Below are 11,644 nucleotides of genomic sequence, written 5' to 3' on the forward strand. Positions count from 1 at the left end.
TCAGCCCAGCAGGGTGGATCTCAACAGATCACTCAGTGGGCTGTCAACAACAGGTAATACCCATTTGTAAAGGGCAAGAAGCATTGTCTGGGAGTTCTGCCTCTCCTGAAGTAGCTACTGAAGGTCTTGTCTGGAGAGCACCTCTTGTAATGCACCACACCTCATTCCAGTGTCATGTTGCTGTGGCAGACCTGGCCAGGGACCCAATGTGTGGCTGTAGGACTCGAATCATTGATTTTGTTGTGCTTGGGAATGGTTATGCTGTGAACTCAGTTGCACTGATACTGTGATGTAATGCAGGCATTCTTAGGATGTACTGATGTATGTTCACTGCTTCCTGAGCCTATAACAGATACATTCAGGAAAATCTGACTACTGTTTAGCATACTGTTTTGTGCTGTTTATCTAGTTATTTAGTAAACTGTTCTGAGTCAAGTTGTTTATTTAAAAATAGAATTTACTTTTGTCCTTAAAACCTGTATGCCACTCTAAAACCGGATGTGCTTGTTTTTCAGGATAATGAAGGCCAGACAGCACTGCATTATGGTAAGTGGGGTTTGAGTTTGTTCCATACTGAGTACATGAATTTGCAGACTGAATAAATAGACTGACAGAAAAACAATGTCATTAGAAGCATGGAGCTGTCCAGGAGCTGGAGCTGTGTTAGCAAGGCCAGCTAACTCCAAGAGTCCAGTGGGAAAGCAGTGTGCAGAGGTTACAGCAAGTGACCTTGGGAATCTCCCATGCTAACATAGGTCGTGGGATGACCACACCCCTGAGGTATGATGAAGAATGCCCCATCATCTCTAACCTTTATCTTCCTCTCACAGCTATCTGGACTTTGCCAAAACAATCTCTCTTCAAATGGGCTGTTCTGTCTACTAGTGTCCAGAGTATCATAGTTTCATAGATGTTAGGGGCTGGAAGGGACCTTACCCCTTTTTCCTTATGTCCAGTCTGAAGCAATCTTCAATCAGTTTGTGCCCATTGTTTCTTGTCCTCCCCTGGAGGGCCTTGGTTGTCATCTCTCATGTGTTTACTGACTTTTCTTTATTTTCTGAACTTTTCCCATTAGATAATAATTCCCTTTCTGTATAAAGCAGTTTGCAGTACTGCTTTGTGTACAGGATACTATACACAGGAATGTCCTTGCTTACCAGAACTGTTGATGTTCGACCTGTTAGAAGTAATGTGTGGGGGGAACTGTATCATAGGCCAGGAATAGACATTGCATTATTTGTCCCTGGATAAGTCAGGCCTGTGTTTATCCAGGATTGGCATGTACACACATTACCCTTCTAATCAGGATTTAGTGAGTGACTGAATGAAATGCTGCTTTTCTCCCATTAATGATGCAGTCCTGGCATAAATGTACACATACATACTGCAATATCCTAGGATAAGCTATTACTGCGTCTTATCTGGGAAACTTTTTTAGGATTTATCCCAGGACAGTTTTTGCAGACTGACATGTCCTGTACTTTAACCATACAAAATACATGTCTAGCTTACACCAGCAGCAGCAACTGAACAGATTCTTCACTTGGCCAAACAAGCAGTTTCTTGCATCTGTTGAAATTATAGAATTGTCTCTCCTACAGCTAAACTAATTAACTTGACTTGAGTTATGAAAACTGAAGGTTTTAAAGTAAATCTTCTGCAGTAATCTTTTTAACTGAAGATTGTTATATGTACAAGAGAAAAATCAAAGCGACTAAAATTATAGAAACAGGTGTTGCACAAGGGAAATGCAACAAAGATGGACAAATATACTAGAATGTTTCCCTAAGTTAAGTAATTTCCCATTATTTTATACTCTGATGTGGTCAATCTTGTCACATTTGTACCTCTTCTGTCCATCTCATGCTGCAATAACATTAGCAGGTTGGCAAAATTACTTTGTGGAGGTCAGCCCAAGATGCAGTGTTTGCCTCTGGATCTAAACATATGTAACTTCTGGGCATCTGGACCTCTGGTTTATTTAGTAAAACAACATGCGACTTTTCTCAGCTTGTTTCTCATGTTGGGGTCATTGTTCCTTTTATTTCAGACATTCAGTCATTCTGACTGAAATATCTCATTGTTTGCTGCAGGAGACGGTGGTGCTTATGATGTCAAAATAATGCCTTTCAACACCACATTGTGTTTTGTCTTTGTTCTCGTTCAAATGTTTCCATTTTACTTACCGAGGGCAAAATTCTCCCACCATGGCTGGAGTCACTTCCATGTAGTTTCTGTTCTGAAGGGGAGGATCCTCATGCTATCCCACGTACCCAGCTAAGGTGCCTGAACTAATCACAGGTTTTTTGCCCAGTTGAATGGTAATTTTTTTTTTAGTATGATTGAACTATCCAGTGATAATCTGTCTGAAGCAGTAAATGAAAATTGTATTACATGTATGCAGACTATTTGTTCTCAGACTTTTGGTCACAATGGCTGGGGATTGAATTAAAAGGTCAACCTGAAATCTGGTTGTTTGCAAAAGAAAAACAAAACTAACGTGGTTTCAGTTTGTTCATGTCCCTGCATCGGTCTGCCAGTTTTGTTCATTTATAATCACAGTTTTCCTCTTGCTTTCGGAAACACCCACCCACACACAAAGGGAGATGCTGTCAGAGAAACAGTGAAAATAACTGTGCACAAAATGCCCTCAGAGGTACATCATAATTGAAAAAAAGGTGGGGAGATTTTTCTTTCCTCTTTGTTCAAGTTACAGTAACAATGGTGGGTAAACGAATATCAGCTGGCTGTGTGATTGAGGTGCTGGTGTCCCTTTGAGTAAAAGCCACTCTACGTGCAACTTGAGAGTCATATTTTAACTTGTAACGCCGAAAGAAAAAGTACTTTCAAGTGTGACACACATTTTACCTTTGGTCACTTTATTGACTCGATGTTTATTCCTCCCCTCACCTCTTCCCCCTCCATTTGGGGATTCTCTCATCCTTTCTTGCTATAACTGATCGGTAGGAATGCTGCCTGGGATCCCTGCCACGTAGGTCCACTCCAGCTCTATATGTCGTCCCCTCAGCACCGTCACAGTCTGCACATCTCTGAACCCAGCCTATGAAATGGTTTTCTCTTCATTTCCCTCTCCCATTCCCTAGCACTTCTAATAAGCTGAGGCTTTAAAATACCTGGCTAATTTAATAAATTAATTTGACTTGAGTCCTTGATCAATTAAAATTAATCAGACCTAGAATTTACTAATAAACTTCACTACCATTATGATTCCTGCTAGTGGTCCAGCATGGGGCTGGTAATTGCAGCAGAGACGTACAGGAATGCAAGTAAAACGGTCTCCTCCTGGCTTTGAGAGCAGGATCTCTTTTCCATGGCCTTCCTTTTTCTTGCAGCCTTAACAAAATGGTTAAATCCCACAAAGTGAGGACAGTAAGGCAGAAGCTGCTTTTGGGGCTTATCCATCCACTTTTATGAGTGAGTTTGGCCTGACAGCTGTCCTTGTAGTGACAGCTCTCCTGATTACGGCAGGTGTCAAACTACCCCCTTAGATGGGTTATAAATCCTGGCTTGTTCCGATTGGCTCTGACCCTGGGTTTAATCGGAGGTTAAGTGGAGGCCAGCACTCCAGTCTGTCCTTCCTAAACAGGCTGCATTTATGAGAACCGAAAGCACCCACCTGCCTCTGCCCCACTGTCTTCTGGATATTGGTACTTGTGGCTAAATGTGATGCTTATTTGCAGAGTTGATCAGTATGAGCATGCTCTCCCTCATAAATGGTCTGTTAGTCCTCTGCTCCCCCTCACCAAACTCCCCTTCATCCATCCATCTACTCACCTACCCGCTGGGAATACTAAAATCATTGCCTCTGCGTCTCCCAGAGGAAATCAAGGCTTCTCCTAGCCATTGCAAGCACGTGACTTCAGAGTGGGCAGGCTCTGTATCCTCATGGGCGCTCTGTCATCCTTGTAAAGCACCATCTGTTCTGTACTCTCGGTGCTGTGGGAGGGGATGCTGTAGTGAAAATAAATAAAAAAAATGAAATTCATCATCAAAACCCAGAGGATTAATGGAGTCGGAAGGCGAACTGTGCTGAATGAAAATTCATCTTCACCTGTGCCAGTGTCAGGGCTGCCTCTCTGGCACTTGACAAATAGAGGTTCCCAGGGTGCCATAAATTCAGCAGCTGTTCTAATCTCCAGGGACTTGTTTGTGCTTTTCAGAGATGGGTTGATGACCATTTGTATTTCCCGGCACAGCAACAACACAAACGCATCCCCTTATTTAGAGCCGTTCCTGAGTGGTGCTGGATACCAGCTGAGCAGTGAGGGATCTCAGGCACTTGGTTGGTGCCGAACACCTCCAGTGATCAAGCCCATAGTCAATGCCAAAGTCCATCTTAGTCCTTTCCAGTGTGTGTTTGTGACAACAAGAGTGAACAAAGATCTGTCATTTCTTTGGAGAGGTAGGATCTGAGGTGGCTTAGGTTTTGTACAAGCTGCTCAGGTTGCCTGGGAAGCCATGAGGTTGACTGCCTTTGTGTGGCTAACTCTGGTTTTTGGAAATTTCTTTCTTCTTAAAGGCTCCTGGCAGCCCTGTCGGGCATTGCTATCTCTGTACTGCTTCATTCTCTCTCTCCCTCTGTCTCTCTCTCCCCCCCCAAAGTCGTATCCAACCTGCTGCTTGCTTTGTCATCAGTCCCATCAGTCTCTCTCTCTCCCTTTTTTTTAAAATAGATGCTCCAATCACACTTAAATTTATTTTAATTAAACTTTGCTGCTTGTCCCTTTGGGTCAGTAGAAAACTGCAGTGTAATGTAAAAGATACTCTAATTACAGCATTTAATGGCAAAGAAGTGTAAGTCTCTAAAGTTGTTAAAGTGCCTGAAATATAATTAACACCAATAATTAACAGTCGGGCAGGAAGCTGCCATCTTGACTCTCAGGAGGCAGATCAGGACTGAGACATTTCAGGATGTGCTAGAAGTCTGTTACCAGGATGCTTTAAGTTAGAATCCAGGTGCCAGAGCTTCAGCCCTTTTACCATTTTTAAATTAAGCTTTTTTTTTTAACAGCCTCATGCTAAGTGGATAAGTAGCTGGAACTTGGCAAGGTGTTGGTGATGTCTGGATTATGTTTGGCTTGGATTTGGCAAAACAATGAGAATTTGAAAATGGCAGCTGGGCATGCATGGTAATATTTAAATAGTGATTGTGCTCCCCAGTGATCTTTCCACTCTGAGTGTAAGGGCACCAAGCTGCTGGCATGCATACTTGGGCTCACATGCCATTCTGGCATTGCAATGTCTATTGAATGGGAAATTCACAGACAAAGGCAAGGTAGTCGGCAAGTAGCAAAGAGACCCTGAAATAGACCTGACTCCAAAGAAGCCCTGATTGGTTATGATGTGTGCAAAAGGAAGCAGGGAACTACACAAACCCTGCCCAGTTCCACGTGTGAAAGCAGGCACTCACCAAGGCAAGATACCCCTGAGTCGAACACAGCTTGACTCTGATCTTCAGCTCTGGCCAGTTCTGCTGGGCTGGAGCAGAGAGGGTGAATTGAGGAGCGCAGGTAGCAAGGATGTGCTCTGCAGAGGGGGGCAGCTGGACCTGCATTGGCCTCTAGTCTAATCTTAAATGAGCTAAATGCTACTTTCAATTACTGTAGTTTATAACCATCCCTCAAGGGCCATTATGTTGGCTGGGGATTAGGGGGGAGAGGATGTTTCATCCATGCCAGCTTTTACCTGGCCAGGTCCCCATGCTGAATAGAAAGGAAGGGGTGGCATAGAGCCAGCACAACTTGGCACCAGCTGAGGATTCATCCAGTCTTTTGGGGCAGCCTGTAAACCATTTTCTGGTAGGGGAGCAGCAAAAGGGGCCTTCTTGGAGTCTTGCTCAAACTCAGAGTACAGGCCACGGGTATGAAGCTGGTTAATAAACACGTCAATGTTAAAGGATTTTTCTACCATTTGTGTTTGTTTAAAAAAAAAAGCAAGGCAGCTCCAGAAAGTGTCAGTAAACTGAGATTATTTTACTCATGAAGGTTGCACAGAAACAGCCAGAAACTAAGACAGTTAAGTGACAAGTACTGGATCGCCTGATACCAGCCTCCATCACTCACTTGTACATACCTGAAAACTGAACTTTTGTGGCTTCTTTCCCACACTGCCCCTTCCACTGGTGAGGACTTCCCTGTAAGCACCTGGACAACTACATTTTCCCTCTCCAGTGCTCTTCAAAACACTTGCCTTTTCTGGAGCACCTACAAAAATACTGGATGATGGCTAAGCTGCTGAGACCCACTGCCTAGCATGGTGTCCAGGTTCCCCATGTCCCCAGGCCATCTATAAGCATCTTCTATGTCCTGTTTTATGCTTAGATTGCTAGCTTTTATGGACAAGGATTGGTTTTCTGCTTTGTGTTTATACAATACTGAGCACCGAGGTGCCCTGGTCCATGCCCAGGCCACACTGGTGCAGCAGTAATGCAAATAAGACCAAATAGGTTATGACTTTCAAAATCTTATTTCCTTTCATTCCTCCTTCTTCCAGCTGACCAAATCTACCTGCCTTCCCTGGACCCCTTAATGCAGTACTTCTACATTTGGTGTCTACACCTGACGGCTCATGTTTGCTGCTAGATCCCACTGCTGCTGGCCTCAGCCAGTTAGCTGTGCTGTTCCAAAGTACCGGTCAAGGGTTCAGGACAACAGGAATCTTCAAGGCTGTATTTTCCATTTACTTAGCAGTGTTCACTCCAAATCCAAGTAATACATTAGTGCTGAATTCTACCCCAAACAAGGATTTGCTCTGCACTGCCAGAAGCTGAAGTGACAAATCCTAGCACCAGTAAATGTCCATCAAGTGTAAGGATAGGATGCCTAGCACAATTGTGGAGCATTGTGAAATCTCCCTTGAGGTGGCCACTTTTTTTATCTTCCAGTTTGTAAATGCTGGCCCCTGCTGAACTAGAATTCCCATTTGTTGGCAACCCCATACTAACTCTGCCTTCTCCTCCAGCTTCTGCCTGCGAGTTCATTGACATTGTGGAACTGCTGCTGACGTCTGGAGCAGACCCCACTCTCCAGGACCAAGACGGCTGCCTGCCGGAGGAAGTGACAGACTGTAAAGTGATCACATCCATGCTGCAGCAGCACACAACTGGCAAAACCTAGCCAAAAGGCTGGGTGACTGCGGACAGCATCAGCTCAGTGCTTTGAGAATGGACGAACTCTGCAATACCCCCCACTGTCCTCCACGATCCTCTGCAATATGCATTGTTTATTTTTGAGAACGGCACGTAATATTCAGGTGGTTGGGGTCTGGCAAGTCTGGCTTACATCTTTGGACTGGCGATGGTATTGGATATGTATTGTGCTCAAAAAGATTCAGGTTTGCATGCTCTGGAATTTATCACCATTCTGGGAGGGGAGGGGACTCTAAACAACATTTTATTGTATTAAACATGGCTGCTCATTTGGAAAATGTATATGATTAGTAACTGTTGAACAGATCAGCTCTGAAGATTCAGGTGTGACCAAATGGGACCCATGGGGAGATCAGGTGTGGTGAGGTTTGTTTAGTCCTGTCAGGAAGCCAAGCTGATTTTCCCTGGGCCTGACCAAATGCCATAAATAAAAGCAAGAGCAGAATATGAAAATGGTTTGACTTTTTTGCGGGGGGATGACCAGAGTCCTGCAAAACTGAGGGAATGGAGGCCTTTCACAAACCCTTACCCTGCAAACAAAGCCTGAGCATTCTTCTGATCAGCTCAGGGAAATAAGCATTTTCTTTTGCTTGGGTCCCTCTGTATCACAGATATAAAGTATCCTAGGGCCTGCGAAATGATGTGAAAGGAGGACAGACGTCTGTCTACTTTGAACTCTCACTCTCCATACCTAGTGTGAAATCTTAAGGAATTGTTTTGCCATTTGTATGACTGTTTCTTATATGTTCTTATAGTTAAATATAGGAGTAAGAATCTTTTCTTCAGTCTCAGTTGTTTTTGTTTCGTTTTTTGTTTTTCCAGCTCCTTATCCTGGGGAAGTCTTTAAGGATAACTCTCTGGGGTCAGGTGCCACTGATATTGATTTGTGACAGCTACCAAGAACCTCTCAGGGACTAAATGGCCCTGGAGGGAGCTGTGAACATCTAGACTGCTGTTAGGAGTGATTACTGTTTGGTTAGTTAATAGACCAATGGACAGGATTGTAGAGGTGCATCAGATGTGCATATAACTGCAGTTTCTTTTTAGCCGGGTTGGAGAGTGCTACTGTGTGTTAACCATGTCCTCATCCAGTGTTAAGGCTCTTTCAAAATACAGGGAACTAGCACTAGTCAGGACAGGATTAAAGCCCACACAGTTCAGACTTATCTGTACAGCAACGCCAAACCATGTTTGTTAGTGTCAGAGATCACTGTGCTCTTAATAGTCATTTGATGCAGGGGATTTTAGAAGGTGGATGGAACTGTGCAAATGTAACTGAAGTATAAATCCATTTGACATTGAGCCTAGCCCTTTCTGTTAAGGCCTGACTACAGAAGATGTTATTTTGACTCACTGAACGTAGTAACGTGGTGTGGATGTTTGGTTCCCCAGGGACATCTAGCAGCAGTTCACCTTGCGCTGCTGCTACTTGTCCCCAGGAAATGCCCGTGCTCTTGTGCGTGGCAGCCTTTCCTGGGGGGCACCTGGGACCACAGCAGCAGTGATCCTGCCACGTGGAACCTGGTTGGCAGCCACAGTGGGGCTCTGGGCGGCCTGGCTCCACTTTTGAGCAGCGCACGCTACCTGTGTGGACACTGCTCCACATTTTTTCTCTGTGGGTTTTTTTGACCCCTGGAAGAACAGAACACACAGTGAATATAGTCCCTACTCACGCTTACGGTGTGACCTGTACAGACACATGGATGGAACATTATGACTGAAGTTTGTGCCCAGTTGTTTCCAACGGTTTACCTGTTTTCCAACTAAACTGACTTCATTCTTCAGATGACATCAGATCTGAGGTGGTGACCCAGCATCTGCTGAAAGAAAGGGGAATCTTTCCATTGACTTTTGCCAGATTTGTAGCTGCCCTAATTTAACACTTCAAAAAAATTTCATTTATAAATAGCATGTTCTTGTACATTTTTAAAGTGTGGTTGACCAAAAAAGATTCCTTTTTGCCTCTGTGTTAGTTAACACCCAGTTGACCCATTTAAAATACTGAAACAGATGCACTTGTTGATACAAACATATATGTATTGGAGAATGTATAAACCTATTTTGGAAGACAAATAAGATGAAGAAATTGCTTGTGCAGCTCTGTGCTCTGCCTACCTGTGGATACAAATATGAGCTTTCAAAACAATAGCCCAAGATGGCTTTAGTAACATGGCAATGTGCATGCATGCTGTCAGATCAGGAACATCAGTATCTACTATAGCCCAGATGCAGCAATGGCTTGCATAGTCTTGTGGCCTCACAAATGTAACTGGTGGTTACTGTACAGAATAAGAATGTCAGCTTGTTGCTTCAGACTCTATCTTTTATGAAATCCTGGAAGATATGAATGGTGCATGTTGCACAGAAGAACAGCAGCAGGAGTTGCACACAATTATTTTCTGATTAACTGAACCCTTTGCATATTAGAAGGTCATGAATCCTGTGCTTGTGAAAGGAAGGGTTGAACTTTCTGCTGGGCTTTATCACCTAATGTCAGAAAAGCACTGGAGGCTAGTCTGGCCAGGTGATGTGTGCGATGTGCAGCTGAGTGTTGGCAGGTACCTACTGATGTTCCATCCCATTCAGTGGTATGTTAAAGGAATGCCACTGAAAACACCTCCCACCCCCTATCTCGGGATCTACAGAAGCAAGGACTAAGAAGGCTGCTGTTTAAAATTGATACGCTGCTTCCCACTGTAGGAGGTAGATGTTATAACAGACATTAGGCCATGTCCCCTTTTTCCCCCAAACTGCATTCTGATGACAGCCTTGCAGAATATGATGGTGTATAGGAAAATGTCTTGCTGGGAGTACAGCTAAGTCTGAAGTTGGTCACAGCTAAAATGAATTGTAAGACTACTCTTAATGCCCGTCCACTAACTTAGCTATGGGAATCTGAACACTCAGCTGGCTAACAAGGACTCTTTCTTTGATTGTGCTCTGCAGGGGAATGTGATATTTTTTCTCTTCCTGTCTGGAATGTTAATAACTCCACCCATGCAGATATTGCCTGTATCAGGTGTTGATAGTTTACTAATAAATGTGTATCTTAGTAAACTGGTATGGTCAGAAATGACAAATTTAGCACCCAGTTCCACAGTTTATCACTGGACTCTGCAGTTTTTTACATGGATATTAATTCCATATATGCAGGATGTATACATAAAATAGAAAGATTTTGAACGTGCATCTTGTTGTATAGTGCAGAGAGCTTGTTGATTGCTTTTGGGTCCAGCTGTGTGGAGGGGGATGTACAAAACCAAAGGTAATTTTTGTTATGTGACTGCTTATTTCTGATTGAATCTCGTGGTCAGAAATGAAGATGTTCAAGCGGATTCAGTACCAGTAAGCAGTTTTCAGTTTGTGCCAACAAGGGGTGAGAAAGGTTAAAAAATAATAGGGAGGTCACCTTCATGCATTATCTTTCCAGGCAACAGCCACCTTGTCCTCACCCAGAATTTATTTTTCTCTTCACATTGAAGGTTATCCCTGCTTGCGTTTTAATATGGCAAAGGGAAGTTGAGTTTGATGGACATTTTGTGTAATAAAATACTCTCTTAAAATACACACACGCATAGATGAAAAGTGGCAGCAGTGCCCACAGCTTTCATGAAGTACATTCAGCTTAGGCCTGGATATGTTTATAGCACTTTAGGTCTGTTTGTGAGCTTGGAGCCCTTCCAAAAAGAGAAGAAAAAAAAATGAGAAAGACATATATTATTGTTTATAATCTGCTTTATTCAGCCAAACCTTTCCCCAGCAGCCCTGTGGATTGCTGTTTAAATCCCTCAGTGCCTTTAACTACCGATACAGAAAGTGGTTAATGCGCATTCAAACTAAGCTTGGCATCCACTCCAGGAAATCACTTTAATTGAGAAGCATTAAATGTTAAAATGATTAAAATATATAAAGCCAACACACCGTAGTGTACAAAGGGCCTAACTCCGTAAGTACTATCTCCATCTCTAAATCCTCCAGCAAGTGTGAGCTTTAAATGCTACCATGAGTAGTTATCTGGAATGTACAAGGCATTCGCTTCCTGGGTCATCTCTTTGATGCTACAGGATGTCATCTATAGTTTAGTATGCATGCAGCTCTGCTCTATGGCTGAAGGTGAGAGGCTGCATCAATTTGTTAGCACGCTAGCCAACCTTGAGGATCTGAGCTGCATGCCTGTACATATGTGCTAAAAGAGCGAGTGGGGGCAGGAGAGGGAAAGAGGTGCTCATTTTTAATGGATCTTTTCTGTTTCTTCAAGCACATTTATGCCTGGACCCCTTCTTCTGTGACATTTGCAAAAGCAGCCATGTGCTGAGGGGCTCTGTAAGCAAAGGGGATTCTGGCTTCCAAAGCTCCTTTCCAGTTGCACATAGTAGAAGCCCAGTTCTGCATCCATGCCAATTTGACTGCATTCAATATGATTGCAGCAGTGTAGCCGAGAACTCAGTCTGGCCCAGGATGAAGGGAAAGCAACTT

At 43.5% G+C, this 11,644-nt stretch overlaps 1 protein-coding gene across 1 annotated transcript in view; it reads left to right on the forward strand.

Annotated features, from left to right (window-relative positions):
- ACBD6 (acyl-CoA binding domain containing 6) overlaps window positions 1–7,959 on the forward strand; it is a 160,984-nt gene extending 153,025 nt beyond the window's left edge. The window contains exons 7-8 of the mRNA XM_019501781.1: window positions 516–546; window positions 6,982–7,959. Coding sequence (XP_019357326.1) covers window positions 516–546; window positions 6,982–7,136 — 186 coding nt within the window. The 3' untranslated portion in view covers window positions 7,137–7,959. The remainder of the gene's footprint in view (window positions 1–515; window positions 547–6,981) is intronic.
- The last annotated feature ends 3,685 nt before the right edge of the window (window positions 7,960–11,644 follow it).

This window comes from Gavialis gangeticus, unplaced genomic scaffold, assembly GCF_001723915.1.
Source record: "Gavialis gangeticus isolate Ggan-Ray unplaced genomic scaffold, GavGan_comp1, whole genome shotgun sequence".
Lineage (NCBI taxonomy): Eukaryota > Metazoa > Chordata > Crocodylia > Gavialidae > Gavialis > Gavialis gangeticus.